This window comes from Rutilus rutilus (genome assembly GCF_951802725.1).
Source record: "Rutilus rutilus genome assembly, chromosome: 15".
Lineage (NCBI taxonomy): Eukaryota > Metazoa > Chordata > Actinopteri > Cypriniformes > Leuciscidae > Rutilus > Rutilus rutilus.
This window is the reverse complement of record NC_140220.1, coordinates 10,109,224-10,133,998: the sequence shown is the minus strand read 5'-3', so window position 1 is coordinate 10,133,998 and position 24,775 is coordinate 10,109,224. Positions and strand designations below refer to the sequence as shown.

General features: G+C 36.2%; 4 protein-coding genes across 4 annotated transcripts; 2 read left to right on the top strand and 2 right to left on the bottom strand.

Moving 5' to 3' along the window:
* Positions 1 to 1,870: 1,870 nt before the first annotated feature.
* Positions 1,871 to 5,848, top strand: atf3 (activating transcription factor 3). Its single transcript, XM_084433029.1, has 4 exons — positions 1,871 to 2,015; positions 3,303 to 3,553; positions 3,770 to 3,877; positions 4,294 to 5,848. The coding sequence occupies exons 2-4, from the start codon at positions 3,311 to 3,313 to the stop codon at positions 4,549 to 4,551; spliced, it is 609 nt and encodes a 202-aa protein (XP_084289155.1). The 5' UTR covers positions 1,871 to 2,015; positions 3,303 to 3,310; the 3' UTR covers positions 4,552 to 5,848.
* A 5,620-nt stretch (positions 5,849 to 11,468) lies between these two features.
* batf3 (basic leucine zipper transcription factor, ATF-like 3) lies at positions 11,469 to 13,189 on the bottom strand. The gene is made up of 3 exons (XM_084432793.1): positions 12,933 to 13,189; positions 12,579 to 12,683; positions 11,469 to 12,338 (listed from the first exon to the last, which is right to left on the bottom strand). Exons 1-3 carry the CDS (start codon positions 13,005 to 13,007, stop codon positions 12,153 to 12,155), a joined length of 366 nt encoding a protein of 121 aa, XP_084288919.1. The 5' UTR covers positions 13,008 to 13,189; the 3' UTR covers positions 11,469 to 12,152.
* Positions 13,190 to 13,457: 268 nt separating this feature from the next.
* nsl1 (NSL1 component of MIS12 kinetochore complex) lies at positions 13,458 to 16,960 on the bottom strand. Its single transcript, XM_084432792.1, has 6 exons — positions 16,679 to 16,960; positions 16,152 to 16,230; positions 15,938 to 16,065; positions 14,537 to 14,591; positions 14,378 to 14,445; positions 13,458 to 14,202 (listed from the first exon to the last, which is right to left on the bottom strand). The coding sequence occupies exons 1-6, from the start codon at positions 16,844 to 16,846 to the stop codon at positions 13,963 to 13,965; spliced, it is 738 nt and encodes a 245-aa protein (XP_084288918.1). The 5' UTR covers positions 16,847 to 16,960; the 3' UTR covers positions 13,458 to 13,962.
* Positions 16,893 to 24,422, top strand: tatdn3 (TatD DNase domain containing 3). The gene is made up of 10 exons (XM_084432791.1): positions 16,893 to 17,135; positions 17,573 to 17,605; positions 17,708 to 17,781; positions 17,950 to 18,031; positions 18,130 to 18,192; positions 21,704 to 21,813; positions 23,093 to 23,148; positions 23,230 to 23,342; positions 23,759 to 23,839; positions 23,934 to 24,422. Exons 1-10 carry the CDS (start codon positions 17,079 to 17,081, stop codon positions 24,063 to 24,065), a joined length of 801 nt encoding a protein of 266 aa, XP_084288917.1. The 5' UTR covers positions 16,893 to 17,078; the 3' UTR covers positions 24,066 to 24,422.
* The last annotated feature ends 353 nt before the right edge of the window (positions 24,423 to 24,775 follow it).

The following is a 24,775-nucleotide window of genomic DNA, read 5'->3' as shown; positions in this document are numbered from 1 at the left end:
TAAAAAACTAGCTTGAAAAAATTGTAACGTATAATAATGCTATCTGTCCATGTACTTTTTGGGGCCATTGTATCAGTGGATAAACAACTAATTCATTTTATAGTACTTCCTTTTTAAAGTATGTTTTTGAGCCTTTGCAAGATGCAAATAAGGAAAAATAAACCACATCAAATGCTGAATAGAATTTTTGGGTACTTTTTGGTACATAAATCAACAAATATCTTTATCGATGGACTTAATGTTAAAATATGAGTCATATGGAACTCCTTCATTACCCAGAGTCATTAATTCGGAGAATTTTGAGCCAGACAGTCATAATTTATCTCGGGAAAAATCAATATTGCCATGTTTTGACTTTGTGTCAGGTTTAGACACAGCTCCATGGTAACATTATTTTGTGTTCAAGCACAATTGCATTAATAAGGGAGTGTTTTAGTAGCGATTGCATCAGGACTGGTAAAAGGAGATCACTGGAAATTTCTAGAACACTGTAAGAGTGTGTACTGGGGTGGGTAATGACCCAACCAGAGCAAGAAAGCCGCGCTTCACGTCCAGGAGAGGAATGCAGACAGACTGCCCACTCCCTAAAATCACTCCGAAATTATTCCGTTGAATATCCATCCACAACTCAAAATAAACAGACAAACGCTATGAGCTCTAATGTTTTTTTCACCACCTTTTGTCTTTATATGATTATTTCAGTCATATGTTTTGTAGATGTTGTACAGATATGCATATCTGTTCTAAAACAACTACATCTGTATTAACAATTAAATAAAATGCAGCTTTAACTGAACATAAACAACATTTCCACTAGCTTAAAGGGATAGTTCACTTAAAAATGAAAATTCTGTCATCATTTACTCACCCTCAAGTTGTTTCAAATCTGTATGAATTTCTTAATTTCTACAAAAGAAGATATTTTGAAGAATGTCGGTAACCAAACAGTTGATGGGCCCCATTGACTTCCATCCATCAAGTGTTAGTTACCCATATTCTTCAAATGATCTTCTTTTGTGTTTTAGCAGAAGACAGAAATTCATACAGGTTTGGGTGAACCTCCCTTTAACATTGATTAACCCACAGATAAAACAGGACATTAGAAGAGGTTCACAACAATCAAAATAAAACATAACAAAACAACCTCAAATTATATTTTAAAAGTTGGACACGCTGTAAAATGTCAACTCACTAAAACTGAAACGTTTGCTCTTTGTAAATTCAAAGTGGTGCCAAAGTTTCACTGATAATTACACCTTTTCAATCTACGAATTTAATGTAGAAAAACATCATGAATCAACCTCTAAAAACCCATAAAAATGAAGTATAAATCACAGAAATTACTAGGACAAGTTAAATGGTTGAACACACACATGTTAAATGGTGAAAACATGTTTACTGCCGTACACATGCAAACCCAAATTATAATATTTGATAACAAAATGTTCATTGATGGACTATAAAACACAGCGATACACTGACCTTGGGATCAACTCTCCATCTTCATACAATTCTCCAATAACAGACAAAAAAGAGTGTGTTTAACAGAGTGAGAAGGCTTTTCTGGTCTCATTCTGACCAACTAGCCAGTCAGTCTCCCCTCTCCCAAGTCTTTTTTTATTTATTTTTATTAACTATTCAGTACATGACATTAGAGCATACCAGAGATCCCATGTCATTATACGGGTATGTCTTTATTTGCTCATTAGGTTAACATGTCATCCTGCTACGATTTCGATTACTCCATTGTACAGACAGGGCGGGGGGCTGAGCATGCCCAGTTATGGTGCGCGCAGAAGGGTTGCCTGATTGCATCATCGCAAAGACAGCTTTCCTGATACTATAAATAGGGTGACGTCACTCGCTCCGCCTCTTGTAGTAGTTCACGTCCTCCAGCCATTAAAAGGGGTGATGCAACGAGCCGGGCGACAACAGTAACTTTACCAGCTGAGAGCGAGAACACTCGAGCCGGTGGAGAGCATCACAACACGCGCGTTTTATTCAGCCAAAACAAGGTGAGTGACAACATTGTTTCACTTGTTATTTATGGGTTTTGTTGTACCTGCTTCTAGAACACACTGTGGAAAATGTCGAGGCTATGTTGTAGTCTAATAAATCAACTAAGCCGGTGACTGAATTCAATATAATTGTGTTTTTGGGTCTAGCGATTGTTTATAACTTTATAGGCTATTCAAAACGTTATCTTATATTTTACTATATATTTAAAAAAAAATGTTTATCTTATAATCTAAGTTATCTTGTTCTCAAGAGTAGTTGCAAAACGTGCGGAACTGCGCTGCAGTTACTCGTGTTGTAATATTTGTATAATAACTGATTATGATATTCTCTTGGCGAATCTTTATAGCCAACTGTGAAAAGGAAAAAAAAAACAGTTTACGTTAGCGATCAACACTTAGGCTACAGTGTCACCGGATTTGAGTTTATTAAACAGTTAAAGATGATGATTTTACAGGATTATACTGATGATTGTAGAACTGCTATGCATATAAGTAGAGCATATATTTTACAAAACATTTGAGTATGGTAATTTAATGTAGTCGCATAACTTTTGAATAAAGCGATAACATAAAGAAAGTGTGATAGGCTATATTGACTAAGCTAAATGTACTACGTCACTGCGACTGTAAGAAATACGTTGTCGTTAAATTATACTGTGTTAAATGACTAACTTGTTTGAGCTTGTTTGCCATTGTAAATGTAGGCTACTGAGAATAAGAGAATATGTGGTACAATATAAGGCTTTAATGACCTTCACTTTGATGAAAATTTGCCTCTGTAGCAACTGTGGCCTTATAATATAATAATAATGCAGGGCACAGATTTACAAACAAAAAGCACCTAAAATGTAAATGAACTAAATGTGAGTGTCTGGGAATACCCCTTTCTCACTAAATCATAACAGTATTTCACTTTCAAAGTATATTTATGTACTTGTTAAATATATTTTTCAATTGTAAATAATATATTGAAATAATAAATGTATAAATATATTTAATACAATTATATAAATTCATACTTTTTATTTCTAGAATACATTTTTACAATATTTTACAGTGTGATTACATGTATTGAATTATTTTTTTACAGTTAATCATTCAATAGGTTTTTACAATAGCATTTTTACATTCTAACTATTTTACCAACTAACTTTTTTACAGTTAAGTTGGTAGTCTACTATTTTATAGAGAAGGGGGGTTGATAGTTTGTTACTGACTACAAAAACTTTGATATGATCTTTCCTTATTAAGACCATGACTTAAATCTTGCTTCATATGTCATAGATTTCGGAATGATGCTTCAGCATCCTGGTTTGGGTTCCTTGGAGATCAGTGCATCGGCTTTGGTTCCCTGCCTATCCCCGCCAGGCTCTCTCACACTGGACGACTTCACCAACTTCACTCCATTAGTGAAAGAGGAGCTGCGCTACGCCATCCAGAACAAACGCATGTCCAACGGCATGAGCACCTCGACCACCGATCGAGCGTGTATGAACAGCGAACGACCCACTGAGCAACCTGTAATGAAGCGAGTGGTAAGAATGACTCATTTACAGTTATAACATTTAAAACGAATGTAATTTCTTGTATTTCACATTGGTTATATTGAGTAACACACACGTAGAAACGCCATGCTTGCACAATTCATTGTTCATCCACTTGTGGACCAAATTCACTTTTCATAAAATCCATATTCATTACACAATGTGGGCATATGTTTTTAATGTATGTGATGAATATTTTCATTTTAGGCCACTCCAGAGGAGACTGAACGAAGAAAAAGAAGGAGGGAAAGAAACAAAGTTGCAGCAGCAAAATGCCGAAACAAGAAAAAGGAGAAAACTGATCATTTACAAAAGGTAGTCTTTGTTATTATGTGTATATATAATGATATAATATAATTGATATAATTGATTACATTGATAATAATTATTTGAATATAATTATGTATGTATGTATGTATATCTTATGTAATCAATTATATTAATTAATTATATAAATGTATTATATAATTAATTAATACAATTGATTACATTAATATTAATATGTATGTGTATGTGTATGTGTGTGTGTGTGTGTATGTGTATGTGTGTGTGTGTGTGTGTGTGTGTGTGTGTGTGTATGTATGTGTGTATATATATATATATATATAATTTAAAGTATACATAATTTTATATATATATATATATATATATATATATATAATTTCTAAAATATTACAAACATTTTACTCATTTATATTTAATGAATGGCTTTTTTAAATTTTTTTATTCAGGAGTCCGAGAAGCTGGAGTCCATCAATGCTGAGTTGAAAGCCCAGATTGAGGAGCTGAAGAACCAAAAGCAGCAGCTAGTTTACATGCTCAACCTGCACAGGCCCACCTGTATTGTCCGCGCTCAGAACGGCCAGACCCCTGAAGATGAAAGGAAGCTCTTCATCCAGCAAATCAAAGAGACCACCCTGCAGGGTCTGAATCTAACCATAAGTGGACCAACACACACCGCGATACCAACTAGCTGTGGGCATCTCTGAATCACAAACTGTACAGGCAAGAAGCTAATGGCTAATGGCTCCGCAATCCTCGCCAAGGAACACTGGAAGGTTCACCCACGTTATAAAGGACTAAAACACGGGTGCCTGCCATGATGCCACTCAAGGTCGGTCTGATGTACACTGAAAGAAAGAGACTGTTAAAGCACTAAAGTGTTGAAGGACGTCTGATGCGTTTTTCTGTTATTTAAACGTGTTCGTAAATGTATGTTTAACATGATATGCTTTTTGTATGCACCAAAGCTTGATGTCATGTTGATGCTAGAACAACATGATTCTGTTTATTTATCGGCTTGTTGGTTAAATGAAACCCTGGCGGTGTGTTTGACAGCAAGTACTATTCTAGTGAGGGGGGGGAAACCTAGTGATTTGTGTGTATCTTTTTCATTTTTTTTTGGCAGACATACAGGGTGAGGAATGAAGTTGTTTAGTTTAGTTACATGTATCTGTGGCCTCTGTCTTGTTAAGTGTCCACATAACATGCCATGTGAAGTATTTCAAGCTGCTACTAATCTCTCAGGACTTGGGCTATAAATATTACAGGAAACTCATGCTAAAACAGATAAAATAACAGGGAAGTCGACGATGAGTGGACTTTGAGACACCACTTACAAGGAAGTCTCTACCTTTCACCACTGAAAGCCTGTCTTTCACCTCAACCATCTGACTATATTGTTGTTACAATGCTGTGAGCAGTAGGGTCTGCATTTATCAGCCCACTGTAAAAAAGAAAAAGAAAAAAGAAAGTGTTTTTGTGCTTTTAGCAAGGACATACTTATTTTCTGATGTATACTGTAGCTGTGTGTTGTTATTGTCTAGATGCACAAACCTCTACTCTCTCAGCTAACAGGGAACGATCTCAGAACGTTCTGACAAGGTTCTCTTAAAGTTATGAGCAAATGTTCTTCCGGTAACATTAACAGAACGTTCCTTCAAAGTTATGTGGTTTTTCAAAACATTACTAATACATTGTTCATGCAACATTTTTATTTTTTATGTTACTAGCTACTACTTGTTTCAGAACAATCAGAGAACATTCAAAAGTGACATTCTCATAATGTTTGCAAAAATGTTTAAATGGAACGTTTGCATAACCAAGACAGAGAACCAAGTTTCAGAGAACTTTCAGAGGTAACGTTCCAATAATGTTTGCAAAAATGTTTAAATGGAACATTTAAACCCTTAATTCTTGCATAACCAAAAAAAGTTTTCATAACTTAATGGGAATGTTAGCAAAACGTTCTTAGAATATTATTGTTAGCTGAGCTTATCCTAAATGAAAAAAAAAGGAAAAAAAAGCTTAAAATATTCAATGTAAAGCTTGAAATATTCAACGTAAAGCTCTTAATAATTGTCTGGCTGTGTTCCTGGATCATGTGTCAAGCACTTTTAATGTCACGCCATGTTGTTAGTGAAGAAACACATACCACAAGACATCTGATCAGGCCCTGTGACTGCATTGCCTAATATTACAGAAAGGTGTTAGAAATTTTGTAAAAATCACTCCATTTCTACCAAATGGAGGAAACTCCCTAATCTTTTCACAAACTTCTGCCTCTTGTTTTTGACTATAGTCTACATGTATGTTCTGTCATGTACTGGAAGGTTAAGTGACGCAGGCGTCAGGTAGCTTTTTCCTTTTATTTTAGGTTGTTCAAATAGGCATGCCACAAAATGTGGTACTACTGACATTAAATGTGCAATGAAAACAAAGCTATGCTTTCTATTTGTGGTTATACCAGATTTTATCCATCACGTCATTTCTGTCCACGTCAAAGAGTTCAAGTGCACTTGCTACCAGAAGTCATGATTGAGAAGATAATGGGCTGTAACATTCAATTGCATATTTATATAAATGATGGCTTCATTTTGACTGTCTGTTGTTTGTTTTTGATACTTTATTAATAAAAAAAATAGATACCACTTGCATTTGAGTCATGCTTTGCTGGTTTTATTAAGGTCAAATGTGCTTAAATAAGCTTAAATCAACCTGATTGCATCAGAAGAGGCAACACCTTGTTACTTAAAATGTACTTGAGGTGTTCAAAAAGCAGTTGTGGTGTTGAGATATTTACTGGAGGGCAAGTCCGCACATGTATAACCTGAGAAACGTGCTGACTGTAAACCCTTGAGGTGATCAAGTTCATGTAGCCCGAGAGCAATGATTCAGCATTTTCTGCTGATTTTCATTTTAATTCTTTAATTATTTCTGTTGAAGTGAGCGGTTCCATACAAGGCAAACACGAATTATGATTTGTAATTGATTAAAGATGAGGATGGCATTGGAAGGCTTCTAGAAAAAGTCTTCTGAAATTCCCTGGAACATACCTGAGTTTTGGTAACTCCCTTTCTGGGGAAAAATGCAGAAAAATTATTTTAAATAATTGGTTCGTTTTCAAAAACAATTTTTCTAGAAGAAAAAAAGAAACGTGGTTGTACAGGAACTAAAAGTACCTTTTAAACATTTCTCTTTGAGAGGGAGTAACTTAGCATGACTGGTTTTAATAGGGATAAAAATATCTTTCATTGATTATCAATAACAAATACAACATGCAACCAAGCAATGTTGTAGAAATTCTACCAAATATAAAATGAATAGCCTTTAATGTGAATATGGCACTAAATAACTAAATAAAAACAAGGTTCCAACTCCCAAGGTTGATGTTCTCTGCCAGAGTCAAAGGTGAGTTAAATATGAAATCTTATATGGCCACAGATAATCTGTTGAAAACCTAAATTAAAAACCTTCGTGCCATCGTTGCTTTGCACGCCACCCTTTCCGTGATCCACAATAAAAACCGTCCCTTTTGGCCTTTTTATTTGCTATGCTCCAGTTCGGTTTGAACTCGAGTCATTCTTATGTTTGTGCTCATCCCTTAAAGTAGAAAAACATATTTATGGGGCAATCAAGTCCGAGTTGCTACTCGTTGCTTCATCATCGCTGATGCAGATTGCTGTCAGACATGTGATGATAAACTCTCTGAAATGAATCCCGGATAACTTCCACCTCTTTTCAGAAAACGTAAAGCGCCCATAAAGAAACGCTGTTTACCATCACCAGGAAACAAACACTCCTTGTTCACATTTGTTTCCCAATCAGTGCACTAAAATGAATCACTAATTCAAATAATTCAACCAGGTATGAATACATCTGTGGAACTAAATGATCACCTCACAGAATGCATAACATATGGGACATAAATATTTTGAATGTGAAATGAATTTTTTCTGATTTCTATTTAAATAGGCCTACAAAATACATTGCATTCCTTTGACATCTTACAGTGAGCTGGAAGTGATCCCGATCCTAACTCCTTGACCTGACTCTCACAGTAATGCAAGTGCACTTTGCCCTGTCAGAATGTGAACAAACATGGTCACAGCCCTTGGCAAATGCAATCAGCGGAAACTTCACATTCTGATGCAACCGTTTAAAACTGTTGCAATGGAATCTTCAGATGTCAAAAAGGGTGTTGTAATGCTATTTCAAACTCCAGTGTTATAACCTTTGAACATGATTGTAATGATTTTAAAGTTTTGATGTAATGCATTCAAGACTGACAGGACTGCTTTACTCCTTCACGGAAGAAAAAAAAAAAAAAAAGTACCCTTCACTACCCTGTAGTTTCTTTTCGTAGATTAATGGATGCATTAGCAAACAGTCTAGACAACTTCCTGCCCAGTAACATGGAAATGCCCTTCTTTTTATTATCGGGGAGCTCAAGGAAGCGTGGGTTCAGTGGGAACTTCAATGTCCACATTCTTCTTTAAGTTCCTGTAAGGTTTCCAAGAGTTTTTAGATGCGAGTCCCAAGGGCAATGACCAACAGTCTCTACCAGGAACTTAAAGATAAGGAAGGAAGAGTTACCATAACAGAATAAGGCACACCCCTAATTTCCCATTTCAAAATGGGAATTTGCATTCGCCTCTTTTCAGATTTGAAAACATGTCCACTTTAAAGGAAATGATAAACAGTTTCTGATAATCTTTTCTACTTCCTTCTATTTTCGTGTTGTGACAAGAAGAGACAGATTTACAGCTCCGGCAGCCTGAACTTTTACGATGTAGCCTAGAAGACATACATTTGTTGCAAATATTGATTAAACTGATTATATACAGACTATATCTATTTTTCAGCATATTTAGATGAAAGAAATAGATTAAATAAAATATTTAGATCAAATAAAATGTTGATGCATGTTCATTGACAATGTGTCCACTAGAGGGCATGGCAATCAAGGAATTGTAAAAGGCCACAAAAGACCCATCTATCTATCTATCTAAAAATATACTGGGTTTTCTAGCTTTTTAAATATAATTAGCCTATGTTAGAGTTTTTCTCAGTCGCTTTGGTGCATTTCTCAGATCAGAAATGAAATTCTCAAAACTACTTGCTCAACTTCCACATCATCTAGTCACTTGTGCACATCATAAAAGAAGTTTCTCATTCTTTTGAACAAGTTGCGATTGCTTTGGTACATTCATGCAATTGATTATGTACAGTCGTCTGCGGTTTCACATTATCAGTTGCTAATGCCATGTTGCTCAATATGTATTTAACAGTTCTCTGTGCAATAGTCTTACCCCTCAAAACATCTAGTCATTAATTCATCGTATGCAAAATTGTTGATCTAGTTGTCATAAACTTTCAAGTATATTTTCTACACATTTCTATTAGACTTTTTGTAAATGTGCCATGAATTGTGCAAATGATGAATTGTGCAGGTGAATCTTGACTTTCACTAATGAAGATAAATCAACCAGTGAGAAACCAATTCTCTGAAATAGCTCAAAGTTGCATCTCATGAACCTTCAATTGGCAAGCATATATACAGTGCTGCATGCAAAAGCAAAGTTGTGTTTGCCTTTCTAATGTTGTATTTTCGCCTTTGTGCCCCTCTTTATTTTTCTTTTCTATGTCACAATAATATTGTAATGTTATTTTTTGTCAGACCACTAGTAAAAGTGTAACTGTGAATCCTATCCAGAGAGATGAACTAAAGATTTTGAGTAAGTTACAGGCTTTTGCAGGTAATCCAATGTGTGGTGCTGTTTGTACGAATTGTTTTGAGAATGCACATGCTTCTTTGCAAATATTAAGGATGATTTGAGAAATGCATCAAAGCGACTGAGAAAAACTGTAAACTTTATTTTTCCAGTCTTCAACTGTCCAATTTTGGTGAGCTCGTGCAAATTGTAGCCTCTTTTTCCTATTTGTAGTGGAGATGAGTGGTACCCGGTGGGGTCTTCTGCTGTTGTAGCCCATCCGCCTCAAGGTTGTGCGTGTTGTGGCTTCACAAATGCTTTGCTGCATACCTCGGTTGTAACGAGTTGTTATTTCAGTCAAAGTTGCTCTTCTATCAGCTTGAATCAGTCGGCCCATTCTCCTCTGACCTCTAGCATCAACAAGGCATTTTCGCCCACAGGACTGCCGCATACTGGATGTTTTTCCCTTTTCACACCATTCTTTGTAAACCCTAGAAATGGTTGTGCGTGAAAATCCCAGTAACTGAGCAGATTGTGAAATACTCAGACCGGCCCGTCTGGCACCAACAACCATGCCACGCTCAGAATTGCTTAAATCACCTTTCTTTCCCATTCTGACATTCAGTTTGGAGTTCAGGAGATTGTCTTGACCAGGACCACACCCCTAAATGCATTGAAGCAACTGCCATGTGATTGGTTGATTAGATAATTGCATTAATGAGAAATTGAACAGGTGTTCCTAATAATCCTTTAGGTGAGTGTATATGTGAGAGGAGAATGTATGTGTGCGAGAGTAGAAATGTATGTGCGAAAGGAGAATGAATGTGAGAGTAGAAATATATGAATGTGAATGTGAGAGTAGAAATGTATGTATGTGAAAGGAGAATGAATGTAAATGTGAGAGTAGAAATGTATGTATGTGAAAGGAGTATGTATGTGTGAGACAGTAGAAATGTATGTGTGAAAGGAGAATGTATGAGCGTGACAGAAGAAATTAATGAATGTGAAAGGTATGTATGAATGTTTTTTTTTTTTTAAATCATCCAAAGAAGACATTTTTATACGGAACTTGCTCTGTGTCTATTGTTACTGAAACTCTCTGATATTTTGGGAAGAGGTAATACATTCAAATCCAGGAATACAGACCATTGTGACCAGAAAGTTAATAGAGGTGTTAGTTTCATTGCCATTTGCATTCATTTGGTTCTACTCTATGACCCATTTGTGATGCATCATGTATAAAATAATACCTTTTTATATCGTTGCAAACAGTATCATGAGGCTATGCATCATTGTTATTGCTATGAAAAAAAAAAAAACTCAACAATTCCCAAATTAAAGTTAATGCAATACTTTTTCTGAAGAAATCCTTTACACTAAAGCCATTCTAAACAATTTCATGTGCACTAGCATAGTTATGAACAAACAAATATACTAATTATACTCAAACTTTCTGTTTTATACGTTTTTTTTTTTTTTTTTACATTCTCAAACAATGCTTTTTGGCTTTAACGTTTTAAAACGAAAGTCAGCAGATCCATGTGGAACTCTAGGACTTTTCAGAAGAGAAGAGAAAACTGGAAGAGAAATATAGAAGTGTACCCTGCACTGGTTAGGAAGGTAAGCCCATGGGAGTTTGAGGAAGTGATACATGCAAGAAAAAAATCTGACCACCATCTTACCGCAACCACCCCCAAATATGGTTTCAACACAAATGAGAAAAGAAAAAAATGGTCCTTTTCTGGTTCAGTGACCTCATTTTAATAGAAATTGTATCACTATTACAATTTAAGTAATACTGGATTTCAACCTGCATCTGCGTCATAGAGTTTATAAACAGAGTGATTCCTTTTTATTAAAATAAAATAATTCTCCTAACACTTACAATACACACCCACAGTAAAACATGACCATGCAAGTCAAGTCACCTTTATTTATATAGCGCTTTTTACAATACAAAGATTGTACCAAAGCAGCTTCACATTGATAACATGAAAATAATACAACAAAGTTTGTTTCTAGAAGAAAGTTGAATCTTTGGCCACCCGAAGTAAGGCAGATCAATAATAATCTTACAACTATTCTGCAAGACAGAATAGTAACACTGACATTTGAATTAAGCTGTTGTGGTTATTTTTAATAGTGCAGCCATAACAAAACTGCAGTAACAGAGTTTTGAAACCAACCTTAGGTATTTTGGTCGGATACGCTCTCTTAAAGCAGAAGTCCCTTCTCACATGTCGTTCATTCACAGCCCACTAACTGTGGTAAAACAGATGGTTTAGTTAGTGGTTATGGACTCTATCACAGTAAATATGAGGCACGTGAGGCATAACCCCATGGGAAAAGTAACATACGACTACAGAGAATCTGTACTCTGAACCTGTCAAAATGCAAACGAGAATGTTTGAGCGTGAATTAATCTTTCAACTGCATGTTAACGGAAAACACAGCGTACTGAACTCACGGGTTAATACTTTAAAATAAAAAGCATAAAAACTTCATGCCGCAAGTCTGCATGAATCACTTGCATTTAGGATACTTCATTTATCCTTAAATGGAAATTCAGACATCATGAGCATCAGATGTGAATGTCTTTATCTAGACATAAACTCAGGTGGCACTGTGGCTGTGGACCGTGTTGTGGAGGTCATACCACAGTTCAAGACAGGGCATAAAGGCTCATGGGCTTTGAGGGCATCTGTTAAGCATTGCTGTTCCTCAATCAAAAGCTGGACTTCCTTCCTCAGCATGCTGTTCTCCTGTTCCAGACACTCGTACTCCTGGTTACACAAAATTTCAATATGTCAAAAACCACATCAATCACAGGCACATCACTGTGCATTTGGTGTATTTTCCCATGTCAGCCCACAATTGTCAACATATGTCTGTATGAGGCAAAAAAAAAAAGTTAAACCTGCAGTTTACCGGAAAACCCCCCTCAAAAAAAACAAAACAAAAGCTGAAATTAACATATTTTACATTCTATAAAGTAGACTATATATAATAAGCAGGTTGCAAACCTCGTGTAACTCGTCAGCTCTCTGGGTTTGTTTTTTGCGGCTTCTCTGTGCAGCAACTCGGTTCTTTTCTCTTCTTTTCAACCTTTTCTCATCATCATCAGAGCTCTGAATCATAACAGATGTTATAGAAGTTATGCTGTGTCGTTTCTTGAACATTTTACATTACTGTGCAGGATTAATGTATTAGTAAATCATAAAATCATCTTGGGTGGCACTGAGCCATCGATGATAATGAACATGTTAGAGAGTAGTTTGTAAATTAAGCTATGTAGACTACATTTTTACTCATTTCTAACATTGTTTATGCGTTTGTAATTATGTAAAGAAAAGAAACAAGCATAAAAAGTAACTTACCTCACTCTTTCGAAACAACCGTAAAGTTGGAGCATCATTTCGAGTAAAGTTACTTGTCGCATTGAAAAGTGACATGACAGGTGCAGGAGAGCGAGAGCACGAGCACAATGAAGACTTACGCCCACTAAACTGGATAGAAAATTAAAGCAGCAAATTAAGAGGCCGTGTTAATTAGCTCAAAGTTAGACATTTTTAAACTGTCAGTCAACGTGCTACAGTGACATTAGTGATTTCTTGCAAATGCCGTCGGCGGATGTTCTTTGAAGTCACGTGGTGCTCTGTAGGACGCCACAGTAGCCTAACTTCTGTCGGTTTTCGCTTTTGGGTCATTCCCGAAATGACCGTTTTGAAAAGGTGCTTTTATTTATTTATAATTATTTAAACATTTTATGGGGTAATCAACTAAGTTACATTTGCGTTACGTCATTACCCTACGGTGGCATGACTTATAAAAGGTAACATGTCTGACAGTTAATTTAGCCATTACTAACCTTGTGGTCAAAGTTACGACACTATTATGGGTTTGATAGAAATATAAATTAACCCCGATATTCTTTTCAATCCGTTTACTTTACAATTTTGTCAGTTTAATGACCAAAAAAGACTTGATATGTACATGTATTCCTCCATCCTTTTGGAGAAAATGAGACGTAAAAAAATATAGTGTCAGATTTTCATCTTTGTTCATGAGGGATACAAAAGAGGGACCCTTTCAATCAATGTTTAATTAGTCCACGTGTTTAATAATAAAAAATGCCAATTAATTTGGAAACCAACACTGGTAGACCAAGAACACCATGTGGTATGAACCTTGACCACATCAGCACAACAGTTCTCTAAAAATTTAATTGAATGGATTTAATGGAAAAAGACAGTGATGAAACACTTATTTTCTTCTAAACTACATGCACAAAGAATATCTCGTTACATTAATTGGGTAAGAATCAGCATAAAAAACACTTATTTAGTAGCAGGTGTCAATGCACTCCTATACTGCCCTTCTCCACATGAATGCACAAACACATACACATTAAATTGTATTTGCATCAGTCTTTTGGATGATTTTTGGAGCAGGAACATAGTCTGAACTGTACTCTGAATCAGAAGCAGCTCTTTTGATGCTGGATGGAAGCCTGTGGTGAGGGTCTGGACAGACATCTCCAACTGAGCTGCCGAACACTTCTCTGTAGACTTCCACCGTCTCCGCTGAAGTCTGCATGTCGAGAACTTGACGCAAGCCCTCAGCTGCCTGCTTCAGACTTTTCAGAGACTGAATAGAATGAAGGAAAATGGGGAATGTTAATACAAATGTATTTTTGTCTATAGCTATTACTGAAATTGTCAGCTCGTTAGTATGCTTCAAGATTTTTGAGCTCAAATAGACAAGCACATAGTAACATGCAATCCAGAAGAACTGTATGAAAGTAAATAACATTGATTTGTACCTTCATAACCGTACTGGCTTGTTTGAACATTGTAGGTGCAGCATCGGAAACATTTCTGATGATAGTGTCTGTGAAAACAGGTATTTATTAATATTGCATAAAGCACTGTTTGTATCGCAATGTACTTTTGCAAATAAAAAAAAGGATGGGGGCACACACCTTGAGCTGGATCCGGCTTTATGTCTTGTGGCTTCACTGCCTGTTCATACAAACCCTAAAATAATGGATGAACAGTAAAAACATATGAACTACATACACACAGCAACGTCAGGGGATTCAGTCTTTCTAGAAAATCAAGCTGAGCTGTTCTCAGAAAAAGCATAAAAGTTTATTGCACTTTTTATCCCAGTGTCTCATGAGTTACAGCAAACACAATAGACCATTTTTGAATATATTAGGACATCTAGTGGCCACAGGCGGAACATCTAAATGTTTAACATAATTAATTTACAGCGTGATGGGTGTTCCCAAATAGTTCAAATTTAACAAATAACAAAAATATATAATCATATTACAACTAATAGTCATTTTCTTGAGTAAAATTATTGATTAATTAATTGATTATGTTTTCCTTAGAAACATCGCAGTTTGGATTTAAATAGGCAAATGCTTAAAGGGATAGTTCACCGAAAAATGAAAATTCTGTCATCATTTACTCTCCCTCAAGTTGTTCCAAACCTGTATGACTTTCTTTCTTCTGCTGAACACAAAAGAAGATATTTTGAAGAAAGTCGGTAACCAAACGACTGATGGACCCCATTGACTTCCATAGTAGGAAAAAAAATAAATACTATGGATGTCAATGGGGACCAGCAACTGTTTAATTACCAACCTTCTTTAAAATATCTTTTGTGTTTAGCAGAAGAAAGGAAATCATACAGGTTTGGAACAACTTGAGGGAGAGTAAATGATGACAGAATTTTCATTTTGGGGTGAACTATCCCTTTAAGAGTCCATGATTGGATCATTATTGCAGTGATTATTATGTTTCTAGCTTATTGTATGGTTGGCAACAGTTCTTCTAACCCTAATTAATGCAGTGTGTAGCTCTTCATATCTTAAACAACCATGTAGGAAGACACACCATGGTCATATTCTAGGATGACAATGTCAAGATTCATCAGGCTCAGATTGTGAAAGAATTTTTGGGAGGAAGCATGAAGAATCATTTCCAGACCTTAAATTCATTGAAAGTCTTTGGGATGTGCTGGAGTAGACTTTACTGGAGTAGTATTGTCAATACAAGATCTTGACGAAAAATTGATGCACCTCTTGATGGAAATAACATCACAAGATAGATGTATCACATTTCAGCACTTAGGGTTAGAATAACGGTTGCCAAACATATAACATGCTAGAAGCATAATCACTGCAACAATGATCCAATCATAGACTATTAGTGCTGTCAAATCGATTAATCGCATCTAACATAAAAGTTTGTAAATCTATGCATGTATAGTCTATATATACACTGTACATACAGACTTCTAATAATCATTCGTAATTCATAATTATTTGTGTAATGGAGTTTCAAATGAAAAGAAAAACAGCATGTCTCACCAGAAGTTTCCTCTCTGCTCTTAATGATCGCACAACCTGCTTGCGTATTTGTTTTGGGTAAGAGTTGCGTTTGCAGGCGGTCTCTACTATCTTCTCATCCAGAATGTCATTTACAGTGCTCTCATTATCTATATTTATATATATAAAAAAAGGTTCATTATGTTTTGGCCTTGGTTTGCAAAATACGTTCTCTGAAACTGTGACAGCAACTTACCTTCACAATATTCCTCTGACGCCTCGTCCCATGACAAGCCACCAATAACTATATTTTCTTGTACTGTGAATTCAAAATTCTAAAAGATAAAAGAGACAAATAAGGTGAATGGAAGAAAAAACAAAGACTATGACAACAACGATGATGAAAAACACGTTTGAGTTAATTAGTCTCAACACATTTATCATTACAAACATTTACCATAGTTTTGTTATAGTAAAAGTATAGTAACCATGTTATTTTTACTTACCATTTGTATAACCACAGTTTTACTACAAATACCATGTTTTTTTTTTGGGTTTTATTTGTAGTAAAACCATGGTTTATTTTCGTAAGGGATAACTACAGCCACAGTTGCAATAGAAGTCGATGTCATTAAGTAACTTATGATTACCACAAAAATACCACAGGGAAAACAGATGGTGTTACTATAGTAAAAAAAATAATAAAAAAAAAACCTTGGTAAACTTGATATGGACAAGAATAACGTAATCCAACTGACATATATTTTATGTTACCAGACTTACCACAACCATTTCTTGCAACAGTTTGGCCTTATCTTCCTGAGAAATATGGCATTGGCCTTCGAACAACCTTTTAAATAAGTCTTTATACTTTTCAAGTTGATCACGAACAATTTTTTTCGACTTGACATTTACTCTCGAATCCGCCCCACTCGCACGGTCGTCCTCCATGACTGCCGCTTATTTTTCAAAATAACACTGGAAACGGAAGCAGAATGTGTTACTACGAAACAAACCCTGAAAAACAATTCTGCTGAAGAAACGTTCCACCCTTCACGCAATCGTGAGACGCCACACTGACAGATGGGAAAATGCTGATCATGAAAACCAAAACAACGAGTGGTTTAAAAACAAGGCTAATTTTTGAACAGAAAAAATATTTGATATAGGTTACACTAAAACCATGTCTAGAGAGTTCATTGACTGCCACTGTCACCTTTCAGCAAATGAGTTCACACAGGTAAGAAAACTCATGGAGTCATCAAATTCAATTGCGAAAGACTTATCTTAATGCAATAAGGTCTTTATGGTCTTATCTGTCACCTCTTTATAAATGTGTGTTACAACCGTACTGAGAGATTTAAAAAAAACACTTAAACCAGACTAAGCAGGTTTGCTGGTCTCAGCTGGTTTAGGTTTGTTTCAGCAGACTGGAGTTTAGAACTAATCTAATTATTTTGCCATGGTACTTTACTTATAGTAAATTAGGCCACTTTTTGTTCCAAATGAAGTTACAATAATCAAAGACAAATGTTTTCATATAGAGTTTTATGTAAACTGGCTATGTATCATTGTGTTTAAACTATACAGCTAAAGTTGCCACACCAAGCAGAAATCAAGTTCACAGTGATACAGTTACAGTCTACAGAAGTTAGTTATTTTCATGTTTTTCCCTAGGACATAGATGATGTGCTTCTGAGAGCTAAACAGGTAAGCTTTTGTCAAGCCTCTGAAAATAAATAAATAAAAAACTGATAATAAACAAGATCCAAATGTTGCAACAATGACCTCTTCTGTTTAATGTAATTTTAGACTGGAGTGAAAGCTCTTGTGGCAGTTACAGAGGGAGCCAGTGAGTTTGAGAAAGTTATTCAGTTGTCAAAAACGTAAGTTGAACACAACCTCTCATGTGTCAACAAAAGTTTTGGATGAGAACATTCTCACTTTCCTGAATCTCAAAAGCATCATGTTGCCTTTAAAATGACTAAGTTATAGTGTGCTTACACAGCACCGGACACATGCAGCTTTACTAATATTTAATATTTTTCTTATAGCTATCCTGGTTTTGTGTTCCCTTGTTTTGGCATTCATCCCCTTCAAGGGTCAGGGAAAGACTTACACAGTGTCAAGGTTCAGGTGAATATGACAAAAATAACAAAGAAAGATAGTTTTACTGTGCTTCATATGCTATATTATGATATTTTGGTGCAAAAAGATTAGTTTTGTTTTGACAGGACCTGGAGCCATTTCTTCCTTTGTTCCAGAAGCACAGAGATAATATCGTTGCCATTGGAGAGGTAGAGTATGATAGTGTCTTGGAAAATGATTTTAAACAGACACTATTGGGGATTTTTATAATATTATTTGAATATTATTTTGAATTATTTGACCCAGCGTTTACCAAACCAAAATAAAACATTAAGCTTACTTTAATTACATAGTTTGTATACCTTTTTAATGGACATTATAGTCTTGTAGCACAGAAGTTGAGACTTCCAAAGGGGCCTCAATATGACTTAAAATTATTATAAAATAAGACAGAATGAGCATTAAAATAAGCCTAAACAAGTAAATTAGGGCTGCACGATTTGGGGGAAATGTCATATTGCGATAATTGAGGTCAATATTGCGATTGCGATATGCGATATAATAAACTGGTTTCATGAGTCAACTTGCTTGGTTCTCAAGGAAAATAAATGCACACACAGATTAGTGATAATCTGCCTAAAGAAAAAGGTTCTTTAGTCAAGAGCAGTGAGTGTTTTTCTCTGTTCCCTTTGTTCTTTGATTAAGGCCCCGTTTACACGATGGGAAAACGCAGATATTTCCCTGCGTTTTGGCCTGTCATTTACACGAAAACGCCGTTTTTATCCAAGAAAATGATTATTTCTAAAAACTCCGGCCAAAGTGGAGATTTCTGAAAACGCCGGTTATGTGTTGCCGTGTCAACTGGGAGAAACCAGAGCCCGTCTACGGAGAGCCTTGGCACTTCCTATTAGCCCCATTGTATCGATCTTGGTTGCAGTTCCATTAGAATTCCACTGGAGGTGATCGCGGGCGAGTGCAGACTGAATGGGAGTCTATGGGGCTATACAGCTAAATGTGTCTCTTTCACCCGATTGCCGTTGAGAAATCTCAGATTTTATTGTAGGTTTTGCAAGTTCAACATGTGTTATAGGTCGAAAGTTGAATGAACGAGTACTTATTTCTTTTCGATTTCTTACAGGTTGAGTTGTTGTTGCCCATAACACGCTAGCATTCTGCTAATGACGTCAGCATTCTGACGTCATTGACATTTTAAAAGACTTTTTAAACCAAATAAGTGACTCTAAAAAATCTAACACCCAGCAATGTGTAATTTCTTTGCATCTCCTTTCAAATACAACATTCAAATTACTAGACAAAAAATTATATCCTGAGAAAAGTGGATTTTCAGGGTTTTTCGCCATAGACCTCCATTCATTCTGCACTCGCCTGTGAGCGCCCCCGCATGGACAGAGACGTGTTACTGCAGCCAGTCCAGAAACCGGAAGTAAGCAGAGAGTGCCAATTCTCTTCCTATTAGACATTCTCTGGAGAAACGTGGTTGTAGATTCTCAAACGTCACATTATGCGCCAGAAAACGCTTACGTCATGTGAGCGCCCTATGTTTAGAGTTTGTTTGGCTACTATTTGATCATGGCTGCTGTTCATAGATATAAACACTAGATGTCGCCTGGCCTCTAGATGTGTATATATCTATGGATGCTGTTAAGGTGGTACTCATTTTTACTTTTGTGCAAACGTTTTTGGCCTGTTTGCATTTGCTTCGCTGCCTGTCCACACAAACGAATCTCGCGCCATGTCTGTTGTTTTGAAAGGAACTGGATGTCGCTCGTGCTATTCGCATAGACAGTATATAAACTGGACACAGCGACCCCATTGGATTCAACGGAGAAAAGTGAAGTCAATTAGAAGCACTAACTTCCTGATGGTCGAGCGTACTGCGCAGAGTCACACTGAGCTTGACGACGTAGATGTGACGTGAGCAACCCGTCTGTCTTCTAGTAGCTGTGCCAAGCGAAATCTGAATCATTCCCTTCCGAAACTTGCAGAGACGGAGAGTGTGAGTAGGAGCTGTCCATGAGCTAGGAGCAGGAGAAACTTTTGCTAAGTATTCTGATTAATTACTTTGCCATTTTGCCTCCACGTCCTCCCGATTGCCCGCGAGCTTCTCCTCCTGTCCATACGGTAATCTCTCTACTGTGCGACAGAGAGTCGCGTTGGTATGACGCAATCGTTAGCCTATTTTTACAAAAATTGCTTCTACGGGGCCATAACGTAAGATACAAGGTAATGGAGCCTTTTATACATTTTCGTGTTTCTTTAGAAATAAATAATGGACAAATGGAGTCTTTAAACGCCTCAGATGTAAAGTTATTCGCTGTCAAAGTGACGCCAAAATGAATGGGAGTCAATGGGATGATAACAGCAGGTGATGGTCTGATAGCCAATGGCGGCACCCGGGGAAGCTTCACCATAATATGAAACGCTGCCCCCTGGCTATTCGTTGTTGTCGATTTTGAGGATTCTGATTGGCTTGCATGGCTTTATCCTTCTCCCTACACTGCCGCCCATAGGTTTGGCATAATTATGATGTTGCTCGACGGCGTATTTATGCGGGTTGATGTAAACGACAACTTTTTTGAAAACGATGTTGTGTGCACGATGTTATTTTTGAAAACGGAGGGGGGAGAAATATTTGTTTCTCTAAATACCCGGCTATGTGTAAATGTGGCCTAACTTTAGCGACAGATATAATTAGTGGCTACTACTGTGTACTGTCCCTTTAAGACCAGTCGCTCCTGTCGTGGACGCGGATCTCACACGCGCCTCATTCTCTCACGAGTCACGACTCACAACTCTTCACGTTCATCATAAGACTACTCTTATGTTATGAAGATACTCGGCAAAAAGGCATTTTGGCATAATTGTGTGTGTTATTGTTCGTTCAAGCTCGAAAGAGAACTGTATTCTGGCATGCTGTTTTGTGCGCACGCACGATATTAGCGCGAGTCTTTCTGTGTGTCACAGTCAGGACATTCACAGGCAGCGCGTTCATTTTTGTCTTATCGCGCATGAATGGTTTAAAAGCATTTGCATGAATAAGAGCGGGATCATGTAACACTAGCCAAAGGATGCCAAAAATTAACAGATGCAGCGTTAATTGCGTTAACAGCGCTAATTTGTTTATTTAATATAAAATCGCAGCATTTTGCGTCATATAATCGCGTAGGCTTGACATCGCGATTGCGATACGATTAATCGTGCAGCACTAAGAATATACACAAGATATTTAGCAAACTAAATACATATTTCTTATTTTAATTCATGTCCCCTTTTTTTTCTATGAAGAAATCTAATTCCCATAGCAAACCTAATTTCAAAAGTGTGATTTCTAGACCTGGAAAAAAAAATCTTGTAACTCCATGGGCATTATTTTGTCTTACCGAAAATACATTTTTCTAGTTGTGAAAAGCTCTAACATATTTTGTCAAGGTAGAAATTTGCAGAAAAAAAAAAACTATATCCTTAATCCTTATCCAGTAAATCATAAAAACGTGAAAAATCATGGGGCCTTCAAATATTGTTGTATATAATGGAGAGTCTTGGAGTCAAAAAGATTGAGAACCACTGGTCTTGGGATAATGAAACTGTTTGTACGAGACTAGTAGAGCTAGGCTAAGTCGACTTTGAATCTTGAGTCTCTCTAGTTCAACTACTTGTGTGATCTACTGTATGCTTACCAGCATTGTTTTTTATCAACAGATTGGTCTTGACTTTACCCCCTGGTATGCAAATACTAATCAAGAGCGTGATGAACAGATAAAAGTCTTTACAAAACAACTTGAAATATCTAAAGAACTGGATTTGCCCGTGTGAGTGGCAACATTACATTTTACTAGAGAGTAACACTGTTTGGAAACCATACAAGCTGCCCAGATTATGTTAATTGCTAATTGTCACATTCTGCAATCTTTTTTCTTGCCGGTGCGACAAAATTTTGTTAGAGGTGGCACTGTAGCCACTACCATGTTGCCCAACTGATAAGAGCTGCCGATTCATTTGCATATGAAAAACATCAAACGGCAAATGAAACTAAGAACGAAACTGCGCTTCTCGCCACAGTATTAATAACATTGCTGCGAGATCTAGTGAGAAACGTTTAAATTCGGTGCAGAATTCTCTGTTATAAACCATAGATATCAGATCAAACAGCGCTGACGTGGAATCCAGAAGAAACATTGTTCCATGAACAAACAACCTAAAGAAGGCTTTTCAGTCCATAAATCACCAATATTCACTATGGATTTAATGTAGTAACGCTAACTGTTACCATGGTATTGTGGCAGAAATAGGTGAATAGTTTTTACGTTATTCATGTCAGGGTTCGTGAGAGTAAAATGCAGGCATTTTTTTTTCAAGTGCTTCACACTTTTTCCAGCACTTCAAAGCTCTAAATGTAATTCAATTTAAATGTTATTTTTAATGTGATTAAAAAAAAAACACTTGGTTACACTTTATTTTAGGGGGTCCTTGTTACAGTGTAATTATACATTTAAGTACTGAGTAATATTAATTAACTACATGTACTTACTACAGTATATGGTTAGGATTAGATTTGGTTTAGTTGCATGAAATTATGCATCATTTATAGTAATTACAATAGAAACTACATGTAATATTTGTAACAAGGAAACTTAAAATAAAGTGTTACCAAAATATTTAAAGTTGTCCGGAAGAACTTTATTTTACTGTCCTGTTACCCATGTACATACGATGTACACTGCAAGTATCCTTTTTTTTTTTTTTTTTTTTACATATGACTTGTTGATAAAAGTTAATTTTATCTTCATCTCAACTCAAGCTCAGTGCTTTACTGTCAGATGCGCATTTCCAAGAAATAAACGTGTAATATAATTAGTTACTGCACTAATTAATGCAAAATAATAGGAATTTTACGACTAAATTACCTTCATGATTAAAACTCCTGCTACCAGATCAGGTGCTGGTGCCACCATCTGTAGAACTTAGTGGCACCGGTGCTAATTCCCTCAAATGTTAATGTGGAGCCCTGGCATAGCAACATATATTGTACATCCAGAACTGACAGTTCTTTTTGCAGTCTCTTTGACACTCTAAACTCTTGTCTTGAAGGAATGTACATTCCCGCTCAGCAGCCAAAGTTACCATAGCCACAATGAAAGAACTAGGTAAGAGCTACCAGCTAGCAAATCACTTTGTTTCTGTGACCTTTCTGAATTTCTTGCATAATTCTGCTTTTATGTCTTCAGGGATTAGCCAAGCATTGTTGCATAATTTTGCCGGGAAGCCATCGGTTGCCATGGAAGGGGTTCAGGCTGGATTCTCCTTCTCCTTTCCGCCTGCCGTCAGCAAAAACGAGCAGGTTTGATAAGGATTCTCCTTTAATAACTTTGCTTATCTGCCATAAAGTCATAAACAAGTATGATAAGTATGCAATAAAGATATGAAACATAATATTAAAGATAATTAAATCTCAGATGACCCTGTTCCACGTCGCACATCCCGTACACAGAATGTATGTTTGAACTGGTAATATATGTATGATTTAACTGTAGAATCTGTCACTGGAAAATTTACTTGAAAAAGGTTCTAATGCGTACCATTTAGATAATAATATGTACCTTTGAGGTACTAATATGCACTCTTTAGGTACAAAGGTGTACCTTTTTAAAGGGTACCGTTTCAGTGACAGCTTTTGTACCTTTTTTTCTGAGTGTATATGTGACAGACATATAGTTTAGTTTTCTTTAATATATTAATACTGTACTTTAAATGCAGAGAGCAAAATTAATCAGACAGATTCCACTGGAACACATTTGCCTTGAGACAGACTCTCCAGCCTTGGGGCTTGACAATCATGTAAGTCCTAATCTGTTATAATAATCAGATTTTCTGTATGACTGAGATGTTTTGAACCTCACTGCCTGTGGTTTTTTTCTTTTTACTGCTCTAGGTTAGAAATGAACCCGGAAACATAACGATCAGCTGTGAATACATTGCAAAAGTTAAGGGAATATCTTCAGGTGTAGTAATGGAAGTCACAACACAAAATGCCTTTCGATTGTTTTCGAAGTTAAAAACCTAGAGTTAATATTATCTTATTTCATTTTGTGAATAAAGATCTCACTCAAAAACCAATTGGTTTTATCCATGCACTTAAAATGAATGGAGTCTGGAGCTTTTAAGCTTCAAAAAATGATGCAAAATCACTGTAAAAGTATCATAAAAGGATCTATTAGATTAGTGAGTAAATCTTTCTGGCCAGTTTTGTTTTGAGAAAAAAATTTCCCTATTAAAACATTATTCAAAAGTTTTTCTTTCTGTTTCTTTAAAAAAAGAAATTCACACAGGTTTTGATGTAAGTATGATGGGCAAATGACAAATGTTCATTGTATGCCAATGACTTAGTAATATCATTGTTTTTTATATGTAAAAATAGTTTAAATAATAAAAAAATAAACCACTATGTTTTATTGCCAGATTGGTTCATTATACATGTTTATTGCTGTCTGGTGAAAAACATTTGCCCTGCACAGTGGTTGATTGCAGTTCCTCACACCAGGTGAGCATTATCTGGAAGGATAAAAGTAGACCATATTTTACTTTATCATGGAAAATGTTACCATAATGCTATTTGAAGTATAGTTGACTTTCCCAACAAATTTAAAAAAGAGAGTTGAGGCTCATCTTACAGCTGTCTTCGAAATGCTTTCGCTCGGGATGCGTGTTGTTGTTGCTGCCCATCCAGGAGCACCGCTGCTCGGTACTCGGAGTCTGCAGCGCGCTAAACTCACA

Coding starts and splice junctions, on each gene's coding strand:
- atf3 (XM_084433029.1), top strand. CDS start 3,311: ATGATGCTTCAGCATCCTGGTTTGGGTTCCTTGGAGATCAGTGCATCG. Junction 3,554..3,769: donor AACCTGTAATGAAGCGAGTG/GTAAGAATGACT, acceptor TTTTCATTTTAG/GCCACTCCAGAGGAGACTGA. Junction 3,878..4,293: donor AAACTGATCATTTACAAAAG/GTAGTCTTTGTT, acceptor TTTTTTATTCAG/GAGTCCGAGAAGCTGGAGTC.
- batf3 (XM_084432793.1), bottom strand. CDS start 13,007: ATGTCACTTTTCAATGCGACAAGTAACTTTACTCGAAATGATGCTCCA. Junction 12,684..12,932: donor GGTTGTTTCGAAAGAGTGAG/GTAAGTTACTTT, acceptor GTTATGATTCAG/AGCTCTGATGATGATGAGAA. Junction 12,339..12,578: donor GAGCTGACGAGTTACACGAG/GTTTGCAACCTG, acceptor TTGTGTAACCAG/GAGTACGAGTGTCTGGAACA.
- nsl1 (XM_084432792.1), bottom strand. CDS start 16,846: ATGGAGGACGACCGTGCGAGTGGGGCGGATTCGAGAGTAAATGTCAAG. Junction 14,446..14,536: donor AAAGCCGGATCCAGCTCAAG/GTGTGTGCCCCC, acceptor CTGTTTTCACAG/ACACTATCATCAGAAATGTT. Junction 14,203..14,377: donor AAGCCAGTACGGTTATGAAG/GTACAAATCAAT, acceptor CATTCTATTCAG/TCTCTGAAAAGTCTGAAGCA.
- tatdn3 (XM_084432791.1), top strand. CDS start 17,079: ATGTCTAGAGAGTTCATTGACTGCCACTGTCACCTTTCAGCAAATGAG. Junction 17,782..17,949: donor GTTATTCAGTTGTCAAAAAC/GTAAGTTGAACA, acceptor TTTTTCTTATAG/CTATCCTGGTTTTGTGTTCC. Junction 23,343..23,758: donor CCGTCAGCAAAAACGAGCAG/GTTTGATAAGGA, acceptor CTTTAAATGCAG/AGAGCAAAATTAATCAGACA.